General features: G+C 35.3%; 1 protein-coding gene across 1 annotated transcript; it reads left to right on the top strand.

Annotated features, from left to right (window-relative positions):
- Positions 1-1,387: 1,387 nt before the first annotated feature.
- On the top strand, positions 1,388-19,691 carry LOC104404983 (chromodomain-helicase-DNA-binding protein 1-like; the record flags this gene model as incomplete). Its single annotated transcript, XM_010013552.1, has 18 exons — positions 1,388-1,540; positions 2,027-2,098; positions 4,377-4,526; positions 5,130-5,278; positions 5,572-5,668; positions 5,758-5,853; positions 6,798-6,974; positions 7,156-7,316; positions 8,597-8,638; positions 9,357-9,487; positions 9,894-10,032; positions 10,805-10,955; positions 12,000-12,122; positions 12,476-12,613; positions 14,738-15,001; positions 15,433-15,573; positions 17,784-17,962; positions 19,595-19,691. Coding segments are annotated over exons 1-18 (2,367 nt in total), but the record flags the coding sequence as incomplete, so codon positions are not given.
- Positions 19,692-19,784: the final 93 nt, after the last annotated feature.

Below are 19,784 nucleotides of genomic sequence, written 5' to 3'. Positions count from 1 at the left end.
CAATCCCATTGTCCATGTCACCGACAACGATACTGAACAACACAGGTCCCAACACCAGTCCCTGAGGGGCACGTTACTGGTCAACTGGACATTGAGCCGTTGACTGCAACTCTTTGCGTGCAGCCATCCAGCCAGTTCTTTATCCACCGAGTGGTCCATCCATCAAATTGGTGTCTCTCCAATTTAGAGACAAGGAGGTCGTGCGGGACAGTGTCGAACGCTTTGCACACGTCCGGGTAGATGACGTCAACTGCTCTGCTGCTGTCCATCAGTTCCGTAGCCCCATCATAGAAGGCCACCAAATTGGTCAGGCAGGATTTCCCCTTAGTGAAACCATGCTGGCTGTCACCAACCACCTTGCTGTTTTTGATGTGCCTCAGCATTCTTTCCAGGAGAATCTGTTCCAAGATTTTGCCAGGCACAGAGGTGAGACTGACTGGTCTGTAGTTCCCCGGATCTTATACCTTCCCCTTCTTGAAAATGGGGGTTGTATTTCCCTTCTTCCAGTCACTGGGAACTTCACCTGACTGCCATGATTTTTCAAACATGAGGGACAGTGGCTTAGCAACTTCATTCACCAGCTCCTTCAGGACCTGTGGATGGATTTCATCAGGTCCCATGGACTTGTGCATGGTCAGGTTCTTAAGGTGGTCTCGAACCTGATCCTCTCCTACAGTGGGCCTAAGGTCTTCGATGTGAGGGCGATCTGGCTGCGGCATCTGTCATCCCATTGATCGCCCGGTTGATTCGGCTGATCTGGCTGGCTGGGCAGGTGTCCACTGCCTCCCTCACTGCTCCACGTGCGTCCCTCCCAAAGCTGCACGCTCAGTCGAAGAGGACGACCTTCCCCAATACAGGCAGTACTGTTCATCGGTCGTGGGTATATGGTAGCTGCGCTTTCCTGCTAGAACCTCCAAACATCATAACTGCTTACACTTTTAACCCTATACTTCATCTTTTGATGAGACGTTAAGATGTGACTTTAAAAAGGATCTGAGCATTTCTCTTTTGTGAGTTAGTAATCCTATTGATTTCAGGTAGAATCAGGTCAACTAAGATCAGAGTAAACTTTTTCAGTTAATGCTGCATACTACTAAGATAACGGTGTCTTGTTGGGTTTGGGTTTTTTTGTGTGGGTTTGGGTTTTTTTTTTGTGGTTGTTGTTTGGTTGGAGTTTTGTTTTTTTTTCAGTTCTAGGAGATTACATATTGTATGCACATCTTAAACCATAAAATTCTTCAGGAATGTCAGAATTTGCCTTTTTTCTCCCTTTTTTTCTTCCATCAGCACTAGAAAGAAAAGCAAAACTTGAATGTCTAACCAAGTGCTGAGTGTATTAATGCCGAGATGAACTTATTTTTTAATGCGTATTTCTTGGATTTTGTAGCATTTGATACGTAGCAGCGGGAAACTAATCCTTCTTGACAAGCTACTGATACGTCTGCGAGAACGGGGCAACAGAGTTCTGATTTTCTCACAGATGGTGAGGATGCTGGACATCCTAGCAGAATATCTGAAGTATCGTCAGTTTCCCTTTCAAGTAAGAATCTTCATAGTAGTAGCCAAGAAGCTCTGATCTTGAATATTAGAAAAATATTTTTTTTACTCTGAGGGTGACAAGTTGTTCAGATATTATGGAATCTTCATCCTCTGTGACATTCAGAAGCCACCTGGGCATCATCTGGGCAACCTGCTTTAGCTGTCCCCACTTAAGTTGGGGAGTTAGACAATATCACCTCCAGAGGTCCCTTCCAACGTCAGCTGTTTTGTGAATATGATCTGTACCACTTTGCTTAAGAAAAGAAACAAGCAAACGTGTTCTTTTTTGATTGAAGTCTGGCAATTGCTATATGCTAAATAATAATTTGAAACTAAATAGATGAATTAAAAACAATATGAGAATTGATGCATCACAGGTTTTCTTTTTTCCTTTGCATAACAGGTTTGGCATTTGAGAATTTAAGGTGCTCTGATTTTGAATATAGCATAAGAATTACTTTCTAACTGCAATATTCAATCTCTTTAGAGACTTGACGGATCAATAAAAGGGGAATTGAGGAAGCAAGCACTGGATCATTTTAATGCAGAAGGTTCAGAGGTATGGTATTTTCTTCCTAAGTAAGCTATCTTATTTTTTCCTGAGAAGTATAGGAAAACATTGCACAGAAATGAGGCTGAGGGAAGTGAGGAATATCTCAATATTGTTGAAAATTCATTGTTATTGCCTAGACTATAAGGTTTACATCAGCTAATTTTTTACTCAAAGAAGACGTTGAATAAAAACCACATTAACTCCATCATTCAATAAATATAATTTTCATAAGTTATTTTTTTCTAAAGCTCTTTATCAAAGTAATTTTAATTACTATATAAATGCTGCAGAAATTTAACCTCAGCTCTGAACTTAAACCAACAGTGTTTACAAAAGCTTTGAACTTAAAGCAGTTAGCATCAAAAACATCCTTTGGCAGTGGGCAGAACTATGTTCTTTTGGTATATTCTTGAACGAACAACCATCTTTAACTATTTCAAATGTGGGTTCTGTTCTTTTCACTTGTTGCTACTTACTTAACTTGCCCTAGAAGTAATAGTAAAGAACAGATTTCTAGATATTCTTTCTGAGCAACCTGTGAATATATAGGTGTCTGTCACAGATTCTTTCTTTTCTGAGTTAGCATTCCTGATATGCAAGCCATTCCATACCTTTGATCAGCTTACATCTTTTGTCCTATAGTGGTAGATTTGGGGAAATGAAGGTGGTTCTTTTTTTTTTTTAATTTTTTTTTTATTAAATCAGTACTTAAACCACAGCATTTGTCAGTTGCTGCTCCAGCTTGTTTTCTGCTATGATGGTGGGAGAAGGACTTAACTCCATAAAATAAACTTCAGATGTTTGTTAAATACAGAAGTTAATTCTATTTCAGATTTCTAGCATAGACATCAGTGCCTTTTTCTGAAATCTTTGCAGTTATACTGTACCTTTTCTGAGATTTGGAGGAATTTGAACTTTATGCATTTCAAAAATGGAGGCAAATTGTGCATTTATGCAGCAACAAAATTGTGTTCTCAGTTTTATATGTTATTTCTTTCCTAAAAATTCAGAGCATTGTGTATGTTTTTTGGTCATTACTAAGCTAAGGGCTACATTGAAATTTCTAACACGGTTCTGAGGACTCATTCCTGAGTGTAATGGTTTGTTATTTCCTGTAACTGAACTGAAAATTGGGTGGGGTTTTTATCTTGAATTTCGTATGTTGTTTTATTACACGTCTTGAGATCCTTCTGCAGTCCTTCAAAGTTGTCTCTGAATGACTAATTCTATATCATTTACTGGCGTTTTCACGTCATTGCTTGTCCCATTTTCATACTTTGCATGAACATTATGAGCAGAAGTGAACCTGGCAGATGACTTTTGCTTTCTGTCTCATAAACCCGTTTTGTGTAGGTAGGCTCAAGCATCTTACCTGTTCTTGCATGGCTGCTTAGTCTTCATGGCTTATAGCAGGGGGTGTGGGAACAGAACTTTGTAATACAAAAGGCTTTTAACAGTAGGTCTTTTTGAGGCCAGTCTTTTGTTTGGTTGGGATATTTTGGTCAGTGATCATCATCTAAGATGCTGCTTCCTTTAAACTGTTAGGAACTCAGAAATTGATACCAGTGTTTCTTTATACTTAAAGGAGGTTTAACTACAGAACAGTTATGGAATTGGTAGTATATGATTTTATGGTCTGTGCCACAAACGGCATGTCGTGGTTTAAGCCCAGCTGGTAACTCAGACCCCCCCAGCCGCTTACTCACTCCCCACCTTCTTCCTCCCCCCGCTCCCAGAGGGATGGGGAGGAGAATCAAAAGAATGTAACTCCCATGGGCTGGGATAAGAGCAGTCCAGTAACTAAGGTATAATACAAACCACTACTGCTACCACTAATAATAATAATGATAAGGGAAATAACAAGGGGAGAGGACACAACTGCTCACCACCCACCAACTGATACTCAGCCTGACCTGAGCAGCGATCTGGGCCTTCTGGGTAACTCTCCTCAGTTTATACACTGGGCATGACGTGCTGTGGTATGAAATACCCCTTTAGCTAGTTTGAGTCAGGTGTCCTGTCTCTGCTTCCTCCCGGCTTCCCCTTCTCCCTGGCAGAGCATGAGACTGAGCAAACATTACTTAGCAACAGCTAAAAACATCAGTGTTGCCAGTGTTGTTCCCAGGCTGAAAGTCAAAAACACAGCACTGCATCAGCTACTAAGAAGGAGAAAAATGACTGCTATAGCTGAACCCAGGACACCGCATAAAGAAGTGCCATACTGGTTCCTTTCAGAATATTGCAACTATTATATATAAAACTACTTCTTATTTTATGATTTCAGGATTTCTGCTTTTTACTGTCTACCAGAGCTGGAGGATTAGGTATCAACTTGGCATCTGCCGACACTGTAGTTATATTTGATTCTGACTGGAATCCACAGAACGATCTGCAAGCACAGGCTAGAGCACATAGGATTGGACAAAAGAAACAGGTATGCACGTTCAGCTTTTAAGCTCCAAACCTGAAGGAGGGTTCTGTACAGTTAGCTGTTTGCTTTTGGTCAGCACCATTCAGTCTTCATATATTTGTGAGAATAACTAATACTTGCTGCATATGTAATGTTAGTAATGCTGATTTAATTTTATTTCTTTTTTTTTAATCTCCCATGTACGGAGAGATAATATGGGTGGGAGAGGGAGAACAGTTGTGTGCTTATCTGTCTCACATTTATTGGCATCATGTCATTCTAGAAAATAGCTACTACACCAGGCGCATCCCCCTTGCTTAAATATTTCTTAGTTCCCTTCAGGGTTCTTTCTTGCAGAAGACATACAGTAATAATTTGAAATGTGACAATTTTGCTTGTGGCAATGCTTGTGTCAAATCACTGAAGCTTAAAAAAGGCAGGTCTAAGAAGTAATTTCTCTGTTGCTTTTGTTTGGTTGGTTTTTTTTGTTTTTTAATTATGTAAAGTCTGTGGTAACATGATTGAGCTAGTAATTCATTCTTGAAATCAGTCAATAAATTCAGAAGATATGTAGTGAAGACTGAGATTTCTTCTTGTTGTTGCTTACTTTTTTTGTAATATACATAGGTTAATATTTATCGGCTAGTCACAAAGGGATCAGTAGAAGAAGATATTCTTGAAAGAGCCAAGAAAAAGATGGTGTTAGATCATCTAGTAATTCAGAGAATGGACACTACAGGGAAAACTGTACTACATACAGGCTCTACTCCTTCAAGGTATGTTTGTATTTATTGCCATACCAATTTACCATTAAGTATATTTGACAAGTAAGTAAAAACGTAAGTTGCTTCACTTGTTTAACTAAAGGCAAAATAAGGTTTAAAAAGTAAAGATGTGAAGTATATTGTCTTATACATATTATATAGATTTTTATATGCATATTATATATTAAAAATATATGTAATTTTTATTTTAACAGTAAAAAGAAAGTTTAATTGACTCGTGATTATGAAGAACTTTTTCAAGTTACTAAGATAAAATGTTTTTCCTCAAACACACTTTGTTTCAGCTCAACACCTTTTAATAAAGAGGAGTTATCCGCGATTTTGAAGTTTGGTGCTGAGGAACTTTTTAAAGAACCTGAAGGGGAAGAACAGGAGCCCCAGGTAAAGTAGTGTTTCTGGACTAGATAGATAATATAATAACTGAAAATATGTATTAGTTACTTCATTGTAAAGAGAAACTTCTTTTTTAGGAAATGGATATAGATGAAATTTTGAAGAGGGCCGAAACTCGGGAAAATGAGCCAGGTCCATTAACAGTGGGAGATGAATTGCTTTCACAGTTCAAGGTATTGGTCTTTTCTTTCCCTCCTGCATATTACACTTTCCTTTATAAACAGTACTATCTTTCTTCTGTGTACCTATCTGTCTCTTCATTCTTAAGAAGTAGATGCCTCAGTAAGTCAAATCTGCATCTCTTTCTAATAAAATGTTTTTTCATCTATACAGAGTACCAACCATCAGTATACAAATTTTAAAATAGATTCTGTATTTTGCTAATAAAATGAGAGGTATTTATTAATGTGTGATCAGAATTCCAGGTAGTTTTGTGGTTTGTTTACTGACTTTGGTATCACTGAACACAAAATACGAAGTTTGCATTTCTTGGTTGATGAATTCTCAAAATGGTTTTTAGCCCTGAAGTAAACTTGAGTACAACGTATTTTGAGTGTTTTCAGTTAAACATATTATAATCTGAGTGCAAAAAAAATGCAGAACTGGAGGTATTTGTTTATATCAGCAGATTATTAAATTGCTCTCCTGCTGATGAATCATTTGCAATATATTTTGGTTTCTACAGTGTATTAATGTTCGATTTGTTTTACATTATTATAGTTTCACATTAACTCAGGCATTCAAATGTTGTTAGCCCTATTTTGAAGAAAGATAAACAGCAATCTTACAGCTACTGGAAAGGTGTTTAATCATGCATCGGTAATAGCGACTTTTAAAAGAAGAAAAAGATTCTCATCTTTACTCATCTTAGCCCGTGTTGCGAGGAGTCTCATGTCTCTTTCATAAATGATTAAAAATACTTTCCTTAGGGACAGTGTTTTATGAAGTATTTTCTATGTATAAATTTTATACATATTATAAAACAATAACATCAAATATGGAAGTACATAAAATATGCCGTCTAGACCTTAGTTTTCCTAAAATACTAGTTGATTAAACTTTTTCAAATGAAGTCATGTATCGGTTTGTTGAAAATACATATAATCTGATATACAAGGTGGCCAACTTTTCCAACATGGATGAAGATGATATTGAGTTGGAACCAGAAAGAAATTCAAGAAATTGGGAAGAAATCATTCCAGAAGTCCAGCGGCGAAGAATAGAAGAGGAAGAAAGACAAAAAGAACTTGAAGAAATATACATGCTCCCAAGGATGAGAAACTGCGCAAAACAGGTGTCTCTTGGTTCTGACTGACTTGTACTTTCATGTTGCTGTTGGTTTAGTGAGTTTGTTGGGGGTTATCATTGGGTTTTGGTTTTGGTGTTTTTTCGTCCTTTTCTGAACACGTTTTTGACAGGCTGTATAAAACTTTACTTATGTTTGTTAATGGTGTAGCTTTTATCTGACATTCCAGATCAGCTTTAATGGAAGTGAAGGGAGGCGGAGTAGGAGTAGAAGATACTCTGGATCTGATAGTGACTCCATCTCAGAAAGGAAACGACCAAAAAAGCGTGGAAGACCACGAACTATTCCTCGAGAAAATATTAAAGGATTTAGTGATGCAGAGATCAGGCGGTAAGATATGGGGGGACATGAATATTTAAAGGGACAAGACGTGATGATGCTTGAAAGTACAAAGAAATTCAGGAAGAATAGACTGCCTTCTGAAATTTTTTTTGTTCTAGGCATTTAATGTTTCACCTTGTGTGGTCCTGACATAGTTAACTGTCATAGCAAGAATTTGAACCCATTTTAACAAGGGATAAAATTAGGTTTGAAAAATATTCTTGATTGTTTTACATTTCTTAATTCCTGCAACCCATGAAGATGGTGATTTCAAAAAGGTTACAATGGGTAAGCTTTTCCTTTAACATACAAGCAAAGTAATCTGCTTCCCATTATTTTATTTACTACAGTGCTGAAAGAATATGTAAATCTTTTTCGTGACAACTACAAAAATTTGAGTGGATTTTGTTTCCTTTTTAGATTTCTTGACACAAGGTGAATTAATTTTGTATCATGCTTTTTTAAACTAAAAAAATGTAAAATCCTGTTTGAATCCTGTACAGCAAGTGCCTTCAATATTTGGTGCTAAAATATCTTTTGGGGTTGAAGAAGGAGGGATTTTTTTTTTTCCTACCTTTTTGGGGTTGTGAAATGTTGCGTTGTTTCTGAAATTTAAGTATGCATATTTGTCTGAAGTGCTGTAAAGCTTTTGAAGTATTTTTTGTTAGAAAATAACTTTAAAGACTCTCTTTGCCTTTCTATTTCATTTAGCAACACACTCAATTGGTACTTCTTCCAAAGGCTAATACTGTGCTTGCGCTAGCATTTGAGGCCTTGATTGTTGAGGAAATTTTCTTTCTTTTTAAAATTATTTTTATTTATTTTATTTCAGTTCTATCCCAGTTATCTCCAGTTTCTTTCCATCGCTTCTACATTGCTACAGAGAGTGGTTTTTTTTTCATGTCATGTCTTCCAAAATCCTCAAATTACCTGTTGCAAATTGCTCCTTTTACTATATAAGGCATAACATAATGTCCATTTACTGTAAATCCACATTAAATTTTTATGATTAGATACATCCAGCTGCTGAATCTTGTGTCTTCTGAAATTAATAAAGTGATTTCTGAAATAAATTGTACTTTCTATTGGTTTATTTACATTAGTTCTTAAACCATTGAAACTGATTTTGTGGGGGTTATCTGGATATACGAAGCTGCCCTACTTTATGGATTTTTTTCCATTGTCTACCTAGCATTGTACTAGGATTAGTAATTGTATTAATACAATTGTGAAACTAATGTAGGTAGCTAAGCATATGTTTAAAAGGCAGTATTATTTTCTATTACTAGGTTTATCAAGAGTTACAAGAAATTTGGTGGCCCCCTCGAAAGGTAAACCTGTTTCGTTATTAACAACTTGGAATCTTGTTCTCATAAGAATTCAAGCAATATACCAAGAAATCTTACGCTGAAGAGAAAATAAAGTGTCTAGTCTTTTGTCTTGAATATAGCATGATTTTAGGTTAGTATCTTCCCCTTCTCCATCTATGGTATGTGTGCAAAGAGCCACACAACAAACCTTTTAATTTGCAGGAGTATTTATTCTCTTTATACTTTACCTTCTGTCTCGTTTAATCTTCATTGGTGATAATCATTCAACTGTCCTGTTTGATAGCCTGTTTGAAAGCCTGTCAGTTTATCTACTGTGACTATGAAAGTTAGTTTTGCATTTTCCTTACTGTCAGTTCTTATTTTTAAGCTTGCTATATTCCATATTTCAAGAAAAACTTCCCTTCCTTACATTCCTTAAAAATACTTATGGTCTGTATGAACTTACTATATATAATGATTCCTTTCTTTTTAAAATAAATGCACAGTAACTTAACACTGTCTGGTTAGGGTGCTTTTCAGTTTTTGTTGTATTGTCTTCTAATACATGAATCACACTTTTTTTTTTTACTATTTTTTTTTCCTCCTAGGATCAAAATTGTACACAGCATAGCAAGTGTGATAACTTAAATGATCGTTTCTCTAGTTTCAGAGTCTGAAGGAGTCATTCACAATTACTGAAATTTCAGAGATATTAAAATGTGTATCTGTTTTATTACAGGTTAGATGCTGTAGCTAGAGATGCTGAGCTAGTTGATAAATCAGAGATAGATCTTCGACGTTTGGGAGAGCTTGTACATAATGGATGCATTAAAGCTTTAAAGGACAATTCATCTGGACAAGAAAGAGCAGGTACAATGTTCAGGGAGCTTAGGAGTCAATAAAAAATGTCAAGTCTGAATTCTTGCATTCTGATCATAAGAGAAAACAGTTTTGTTGGGGGAAAATATAAAGAAAAATGTTGGCATGCTGGGTAATTTTTAAAAAGGGCTATGGTAAGGTGACTTTTAATTTCCTTTTCTGTATGTGAATCATCATTGGAGACAGCCATATGTCTTTGCTTTACTGTGAAACTAAAATTAATTTGTTATTTGGAAGACCTTTTGATTCTGGAACTTAATTTAAGCATTTGGCTAAGAAAAAGTCATTTGGTATAAGTGAAAGTTTGCTGATACAGCATCAGTCTTGTTTTCTTTACTACTTTCTGTGTGATATTTGTAAAGGTAAATATTTTAATAGCTTTGTCATTTATTTTAAGGAGGAAGACTTGGGAAAGTTAAAGGCCCGACATTCCGAATCTCAGGAGTGCAAGTGAATGCAAAGCTGGTTATCTCTCATGAAGAAGAGTTGGCACCATTGCACAAATCCATTCCTTCAGATCCAGAAGAAAGAAAAAGGTATTGATTTTTGGTTCTTTAGTTTGTTTTTTTGGGGGGTTTGGTTTTTTGGTGGGGGTTTTTTCTGTTGTTTTTTTTTGGTTTTTTTTTTTTAGGATGTAGTCATGTTGAATCTTTTTCAAGTTTTATTAGCTTTGTTTCAGGTAACTTTGACTCAAAAGCACACTGTAACAGCATTGTCCTCTATTCCCTGTAAGGACTGGCATCATCAACATGCTCCACATCTTTTCTTCATTCTTTCTTCCCTTGCTGTGGAAGCCAGTAACAGCTTTGGCTTCCCAATTGTATTCACTGGGGGCTGTATTCAGTTAGCAGTAATAATTAGAATTAGAATTCAGGCTTGCTGAGGAGCTCCTGTATGTGTCGTCTCTGCTTGAGGGGAAAGCAGTAGTTGTTTCTACTCCCTGAACATTTTCCGTTCCCTCCTTATGTTTCACAATCCCTAAACTATCCGCTTAGTTAGCAGTTACACTACATGACGATTTTTATTCTTGCTCATGGTTAGCTAACTCTGTGACAGAGCTCATGGTCACAGACAGATGTGTGTTCTTCATATTTTAGTCTTGGTCAGCTTTAAAGCACATTTCAGTGCTGATTTCAGTAAATGTTTTATAGAAATCTTAAGAAAATGTGATGATAAATATTTTTGTTAATTTCCTAAATATACCAACATCTTAGCAGAGAAAATAAACCTAGTTAGATCACTTTTAGTATGTTCTTTTCTAAACGTCAGAAGTAATAATCCCTTGTCTTTTTAACTTATTTCTGTTAGATACGTCATCCCATGCCACACCAAGGCTGCTCATTTTGATATCGATTGGGGTAAGGAAGATGATTCCAATCTGTTGATAGGCATCTATGAGTATGGTTATGGCAGCTGGGAAATGATAAAAATGGATCCTGATCTTAGTTTGACACAGAAGGTATGTCATCCACACTTTCTGAAGGATTATTTTTTTTTTTGTTTACATAATAATGCCACTAAGAACGAATACTGAAAGAACTTATTTTATGATAACTGAAATTGCGGAGACTTTATACATCAGTTGTACTTCTTAGTATTCTTCTTGTGGTATATTGTTAGATTTTAAGGTCTTGTGTGTTCGGTTTAAGTGTTCTTTCTTGCAGTCAGTTTTGTTGACCTATATCCATGTAGCTGGACCGCTGTCATTTGCATTTTTTCAGTCTTCTCCTTCTCTATTTTAACTGTTCTAGTTTTGTCCATTATGTGTTCTTGATCTTTTGGAAAGGAGGTTATTCTAGATTTGATTTTGTTTCCCCATCCCTACTTAATCCCGAGGTTCCTCACTTGAAGTTGTCTTTCACTCACAATATGAGAATAGCTGTACTAAAATGAGTGCAGTAGCTCCTTAGCAATAATCAGCAACACGTATTGAGAAAAAGATTGAGATGAGGTAAACTTTGTGACTGTGGCAGCAAGCTATGGGTTTGGGATTTGAGGAGCTAGGGTTGTGTCCAAATTAATTTAATAATGATTTCTGCTTCTGCCTTCCATTAGTGTTTTGAAACCACCTATTTATGGTTTTGGCATCTGCAATGACATGTAGTGAATTTAGTGTTTAGAAGATGAATGAGGCAGAGCCAAGAGTTCTGTTGATGATAGGTACAGGAGTTAAATTTCTTAATTAACTTTCTTAAGTAAGTTTCTTATAAATGTCTTAATTAAACTATCAGAATGGAAACAGAAATCTGAGGCTGGTTTCCTGACTTTGTTTTAAACTGTGAGGTAATTTCCAAGACTGCATTGTCTGTGTGATTGGAGAGAAATTAAAACCTTTAAAAAATTCTCCATTGCTTCAAACATGCTGGCATATTTGCCAGGCATAGTTGAAAAGGATTGTTTCCACCTTTTATGCCGCTTTTTCAGTTCTATGTGCTGCAGGGTAGCATCTTCCAAACCTGAAAATATGTACTGAAAGCTGTTATACTACCATTATTCTCCTTAGATTTTACCTGATGATCCAGATAAGAAACCGCAGGCGAAGCAGTTACAGACCCGAGCAGACTACCTCATTAAGTTACTTAACAAAGACCTTGCAAGAAAGGAAGCACAAAGGCTTGCTGGTGCAGTAAGTAAAATTTGGCATTCATTATTGAGATAATATGCTTATGGGCATGTCAACTGGCCCTTTTTTAGTTCTGTACTTCTTTGTAGTATTACTCTGCATTACAAATCATATGTAATACAGAGTGTCATGTAATGACACTTAACTCGAGAAATTAATTGCAGTTTCATACTGAATTTTTCTCTTACTATTTGTATGTATTCTCTACTTTTGCACTATGCCCCTTCTCCAGTCCTGAGAAAAGTGGTGGTAATGAATGGCAATAAATCAATTTAAACAAATCTCTTTTTTTTTCTGGCAATTGTGGTGCAAAGATACATGTCAGTTTCATATTAAAGAGACCAATTTGCATTCAGGGCAATTCAAAGAGAAGGAAAACAAGAACTAAGAAGAATAAGGTGATGAAGGCTGCAAAAATTAAAGAAGAAATAAAAAGTGATTCATCACCACAACCCTCAGAAAAATCTGATGAAGATGATGATGAGGATAACAAGGTAAACATCTTTTCATACGGTAAAGATGGCTATTCGGTTCTTCCTGCTAGGATTGATTTCTATTTTATGTGTTGTTTGGCTTAGTAAAATGGAAGCACCTGAAAGTTATCCATTTCCTGTGGCCAGTACAGCTAATGTTGCATCAGTACAAGCACATGGAAGACTGTATCTATTTTAATTTAGCGATAAGCCAGTAACTTAAGAATTGCAAGTAATTTTCAAAATGACATTCTAAAAAACGTTGTGGTCTAACAAACCTAATGCAACACACAATTATAAAATAATGTGTTAAACAACTGATAGTGATTCTTCAGGTAAAATTTTTTATTCAGGCTCAGGAAAAAAACATCAATCTCAATTAGAATGAGCACCATGAATAGATGATACTTAAACACTTGCATGTTAAAGCTTCTGTGTATGTCATGGCTTTCATTATCCAAGAAGACTATTTAGCCAACTATTTAACGTTGTAATGTTCTGTAAGTTCTGATGTTTCTTTAGGCCTCTACTTTTGTTTCATCTTTTTATTTCTAACACTAATTACACAGCAGTAACCACTAGAGATGAAAATTTAAGTGAAGTTCGGGGTCATGTCACAGCTAATTTCATGACTTTGATAGTAGCTTAAATAAATCTGTGCAAATCTATATGTATCATTAAAATACTTCAGTTTAAAATAAACTGAAGTGTCTCACAACCATTTTAAACTATTACAAGTCATTGTGATTGTCATCTCACTGTAGGTATAGTGAATACATGGAAGACACAGTGAATACATTGTTAAAACCAAGTCAACCTTAGAAGAACCATCTATTAAAAAAAAATAGTAATTTTAAACTAAATCATTTCTGTATGTATTTAAACCCTACTATGGAGTTTAAAATGTAAAACTGGGGAAAAAATTAAATAAATTGAATGTAGAATGGCTTAACATGGGCAACTGAATCGTAAAACTAAATTAAATGCTCAGACTACTTAAAAAATGAGTGTTTGACTTAATCTCCACTCAAAACAGTAGACATTGCTAGTCAGTTGATTCACTTATGTTTTGGGAAGGTGCCTAGAATGCTGTCCTCCTTTGCATACTTAATAACACACATTCATCACTAATATTTTCAGGCACAGACTAACAGTTGCACTTCTGAAAACTGGAGTATATGCAAGAATGGTCTTCAACCACCTGAACAGTTGGCTTTAGCTGCTTAGCTGCAATACTGTGTGCAATATTTAAAACTTAACTGTTTAACTGCTAGAATGTTCAGGAAGCTCTTGGAGTTGTTGGATTTTTGCAGGGAAGTTTCCACGATACCTAAATACTGAAGTCCTGGTTGGGCTGATTACTCAATACTTAATCTAAGTAACTTGTTTGGATTCATGTATTAGATATTCTTTTATCTGTTATTCTGCAACAGATTCTATATATGCCTTTCTAGGATGTACTCAAATAAATTCAAAGATCATTATGATTCTTGCTCCTGTACGTAATACTTTTGTTGCTATAGTATTTTTGCATGTCTGAAAGGATTTGAGTTTCCATGTCAGACCCTACAGGTGGATGTTATAAAGACCAGTGGAGCGATTCTTTGTTCACCTTCAGATAATTAAATGGGCCCCTGTCAGACTAATCTGTAACTAAGACTTTTTAAGCCTAGTAAAAAGAACACCTCTGGAAAAGAGAAAGCTGGGACTCTGTTACTTCTGTGAATGCTTAATAATGGTAAAAAGTGGCTGGAACAGAGCTAACTAGAACAGAGGTCTTTTAACATCTGCATCACTTGAGTGTCCTGGCCAATCAGCTCAGTTTTGTGACACCTGTTTACTTACAGTTTTTAGCTGTTCAGAGCCTAACTACCTTTTAGAGTGACAGAATTCTAAGTTAAATTGACGTAATTTCTCACCTCCACTACCACTGCCAAATCAGTACTTTGCTTTGTCACATCAAGGAAGTGAATGAGTAGTTCTCACCTTAGAACTGAATGCAGTTTCAATCTGATACATGTTAAAAATCTATGTCCGAAAAGAAAAAAAAAATGCACAGATAAAAATATGTTTTAATCTGACAGTTACAAAACTTTGTATAGATAGGAACTCAGTTGATGTGACATATATGCTTGCGTATTGCAGGATGAGATTGTTTCAGTGAAACATCCACATAAAAAAATTAAAGCAGAAAAAGAAAATGAAGAAAAGCCTGAGCCAGATATTGGTATAAAGAAGGAAGCTGAAGAAAAAAGAGAGACAAAAGAAAAGGAAAATAAGAGGGATTTGAAAAGGGAGAAAAAAGAAAAAGAGGATAAAAAAGAATTAAAAGAAAAAGATATTAAAGAAAAGAGAGAAAACAAAGTAAAAGAATCTACTCAGAAAGAAAAAGAAGTAAAGGAAGAGAAGGTAACTAGGTTTACTTATCTTGTATAGTACTAGAAAAGGCCACTAGGTTTATGTGAATGATTCTGAGATTAAAACGTATTTTGGATCTTACCAGTTGTCATTTCATTGAAGTCTTTTACATAATTTGAAGTTTTATTTTTTACCACCCGAAACCATGATGACAGGCATTTGAAATGGGAAATTACGCCTTCAGTAATAACGTATTTTATTTGGACTGAAAGTACAAGTGTGTGCGAGAAATTCTTCTATTCAATTTCCATTCTCCTTTTCCATCCCACAAAACAAGTAAAATGTACTGTCATTGAATGTCAGCATAGTGTTTATTCTTACTGTTGAAAAGAATGCAGTAGTTATGGGGATTGTTGTGTATTATAAGAGAATTCCAGAACCAAAATAAAATTTACTTAGATATTTTTATATCTTGTTCTTAGGTAAATGAAGTAAAGTCTGAAAATAAAGAAAAACCTAAAAAAACGCCATTGTTGGATACTCCAGTTCATATTACTGCAACTAGTGAACCAGTTCCAATATCAGAAGAATCTGAAGAACTAGATCAGAAAACATTTAGTGTGGTAAGTCCCTGTTTGATAAGTTAGTGTTTATAAGAGGACAATTTCTGGTGTTCTTGATTCTGTTATTGGGCACAATAACACAGGTTTTCTTTTGCTAGTATAGTCTCATATGCATGAATGTTACTGATACTGGACAAAAGTAATTTTTGTCTTCATCCCATCAGTTTACTGTATTTATTAAGCATTTATCCCTTGGTCTGTCTGCTGAATAGATTTAGAATATAGACTTAAAAAGTATGTCCTCAAGAATAACTTCTTGAGTTATTTTTTAAAGAGTAGACATCAATGACCTTCAGTTCAACTGCTAGAGTCTCTGGCTTTGCTTTATCATGTACGCCTTTATTCTTTGTAAGCTAAAGAGAAATTAAGTTTTAGCAGTTCCATTCGGAAGTATTACAGACTTAAATTAGTAGACGCAGGAAGGACAAACGCTAAGGCCCATACAAATACGTTGCTGGAGTAATGTCTCTGACAACAAAATAATTTTGTTTAATCACTACTTCTGACTAATAAAAGAATCAATATTAGAGGAAAAAAGGTACGTATGCACAACTTATGTAAATTTTATAGGTTGACTGGGTCCTTTGGAGAGGTATTAATGAGTCTCTTTGAGCAGCTATTCTCCTGTGGATGTTTTGTCATTCAAGATTTCAACAGTTGTTTGTTTTTGCCAGGCAGGCTTATTGGGGTTGTTGTGGGTGCTGGTTGTGACATTCAAGTAAGATTCTCTTGAGTATGGTAGTGACAGGTCTATGTATGGTTTTACTCTAAACATTCAAGTAACTCAGCTGTGATTTCCAGGATGAGTCTCAAGTGATTCAGGTGGATATGTTTGTGTGGCTAAGTGAAGAAAATCACTTGATTTCCATGTACAATTCTATTTTTCTGTATTCAAGCAGTGCACTCTTCTAAAGTAAGCCATCTTCTGAAGGACAACTTAAAGCTGTGTCTCGTGCAATATGCAGTGCAGCTCCTTAATTAATTAGTGGCATGAGCTGGCAATGGAATAGCTTCCCTAGTTATCCCTAGATGCTCGCATGGTAATGGTGATACTAAACTTCATTCCATTACAATGATTTGTCTTGTCTTTTCTTTAAAAAGTGTGGGTTGTTTTTTGGGGGGTTGTGTTTTGGTTTTTTGGTTTGGGGTTTTTTTTTTTAATTCATGTTTGGGTTTGTGGTGGGGTTTTTTTGGTATGTTTTGGTTTTGTTTGTGTGGATTGTGGTTTGTTTTTTTGGTTTTTATCTATAGGCTTCCTTTTGTTTTTACTGGGAGTAATTCTAGGTTGGTTCTCTGTATAGGAAAGCATTTCTTTGTCCAGGCTTTTTTTTCTGGAATGTATTTTTATCACTATGCCATGGTCAAATGCAGTCTACTCAGCATATTTAACTACATTTTCAAATACAAATTGCTACTGTAGGTTATTGAGGCTTAACTGATTTGGCTCTTTGTGACAAGGGGAATATGCATTTCTTCATCTGTTTACCATACTGTTGTAGTTGGATGGTATTCCTAACCAAATGTCTGTAATTGAAATTGTGCTAACTAGTTTTGTCTGGATTTATTATTAAAATATCTGAATCAAAGTGTGAAAATTTAGGAACTCACATATGACATGTATCTGCATTGGCATCGCTGTTGTTACTAATCTAAGCATACCCAAACTAGCTTTACTCTCAATAGCACAAGTTCTCCTAGAATCTGAGTAGGACTGAAGTTTTAAAACTGCTTGGAGAAGCGATGTTGATCCTCTGCTGAATGCCTGGTTTAATTTGCAGAAAGTACCTTTTTGAAATGTTCTGAACACTCATATTTAATTTTGATGTTGAGTTAGTACAGCTTTCAAGGTGCTAAAAAGTTTGTCTTGACCCATATGCTTGTGCTGAAAGCTTTGATTGTAAAACTCAGTTGTAATAAGTCCTTTCCCTTAGGAAATCCCTTATATTAAATTAGTGATTTCTTACATCTTTGATATCTGTATTTTATATAATCTAATGCTTTCATAGAGGAGTAAATTTCCAGGGGATTCAAAATACATCTTTTTCCAAAGGAAACCTGTAAAAGATTTTGAAGAGCTGTGAACAAGTCTTGTGTTTCATTTGGCTTGTAACAATACTGGCCTTGCCTGGGTATATCACAGTAAAGGGTGGGTGATAGTTTAGAATTTTCTTTTCCTTTGAATTAATACATTACTTGTTTCCATTTTACAGTGCAAAGAAAGAATGAGGCCTGTCAAAGCAGCATTGAAACAGCTGGATAGACCAGAGAAGGGCCTTTCCGAAAGAGAGCAGCTGGAACATACTAGGCAGTGTCTAATCAAAATTGGGGATCACATTACTGAATGTCTAAAGGAGTACACAAATCCTGAACAAATTAAACAGTGGAGAAAGTAAGTTATTCTCCATGTTTTTTCTTGAAAAAGGAAAATCTATAATTGGTTCTATTGGGCAGAGTAGCTTTTAATTATTTCTCTCATTTCTTTTTTCCCTTTCCGGTATCTTTCTCATGTTTTAAATAGGAATCTATAAAAAGAAGATTATAGATGGTTCTGATTTTTAATGGACTGGCTTTTTCATACTGCATACCAATGCATTTTGCCCATTAGGTGGAGTCATCTCGTATCTTAAAACTGAAAGCAAACGCTTTAAAATTCCTGAGGCAAATTGAGCTTTGTATGATACTGAGTTGCAGAATTCTTTATTCTTTTAAAAATATACTCTAAAATTAAATTATATGTTAACTATGACTTGAATCTTGTTTTTATCATGATGTACTCAGATATATTTAAAAAATGAAAGTAGCGTTTGCATCTTTAGGAGGTGAAAAAAAATAAGAAAAATATTTTGGTTTGTAAACTTTTTCATTAAGTTCTTAATGCAGTTTGGGTTACTTTTGTCAGAATATGCACTTCAATATTTTTATGGTTGAAAATACAGCCTGTTCTTCCATATACAAAAATCTGTTAAGTGTTTCATTTTCTCGGAAACTTCTGCTTCTGTAGAATGCTTCTGCTGGTTTTACTTGCTTTAGTTCAAAATATTAAGGTGATCTGAGATATAAAACCCAGATCCACGTCTTACATTTTGGTAAATGTTACATTTCTTGAAGTGGAAACTCAGAGCTATTCTTTTTTATAATGCCACAATGTTATATAAAGATTAATAAAATATGTATTTCAGCTATCTTTGATAACAAGTGTAATTAAGATACTTAGCTTACATAAAGTTATACAGGTATCATTAGGCACACCATTGATTGGTTGTCTACTTCTGCAGACTTCTAGACCAAAATGTCAGTGTTATGGCAAAGAAGAAGATTGTTGCTTCGTGAGCTTGCACACTTCAGATGCTTCTGAACACTAGACTGTAGTCTCTTTTAAGCATTCCACCTGTAAATCTTAGTAACAAAAAATCTAGGCTTCACATCTGTTATCTGTAGAAGGAAATTACTGCTTTAGAGGTTTGACATCTTGACGGCAAAAGACGATTTGTTCCTCTTTCACAGTTCTTCTTTCATTTCAAAGGTTTGACCAGGTTTTGGAATTCTGTGGAAAAATTCTCTCTGATATTTTCATGCAGTAAGGTCATACGTCTTACACTGTAAGAGATTTCAATTTTGAAAGTATTTTTACTGACTTTACAATAGTTTTTATTTACTGAGTGGTGAATACTCATTCAAACAACCTTTCAGAAGACATTCATAAATGGATAGCTACATTTTTATGCAGCTTCACAAGTCATTCTAAACATGATTGTTATTAGTGCTACTTTCCGTCCACTTTGCATTCTGAAGTATTTACGATAAATATTAAGTAGTGGCAAATGCTAAGGGAGTTAATCTTTCAAATATTTCAAATACAGCTACGTAGTGTTCGCTGTGCAGCTAGGCAATACTGTGTTATTTCAGTGTTTCTGGTTTGCTGAAGTACTGCTGTTCAGATAATTTCAATTAAATCCATGTTCTGATGCATAATACAAGAAAAATGTATAAAAGAATTATATCTTCTTTTCTTCTTCCTCAGAAATTTGTGGATTTTTGTCTCTAAGTTTACAGAATTTGATGCCAGAAAGCTGCACAAACTGTATAAACATGCAATCAAAAAACGTCAGGAGTCTCAGGTAGTATTTTCAAACCTTTTCTAAAAATTCAAGTATGTATTTTAAATATTATAACACTTCTGTATGCACCCTCAGCAAGTTTGCTGATGACAC

The sequence above is a fragment of the Nestor notabilis genome, unplaced genomic scaffold, assembly GCF_000696875.1.
Source record: "Nestor notabilis isolate BGI_N333 unplaced genomic scaffold, ASM69687v1 scaffold28844, whole genome shotgun sequence".
In the NCBI taxonomy this organism is placed as follows: domain Eukaryota; kingdom Metazoa; phylum Chordata; class Aves; order Psittaciformes; family Psittacidae; genus Nestor; species Nestor notabilis.
This window is presented reverse-complemented; position numbering and strand designations above follow the sequence as displayed.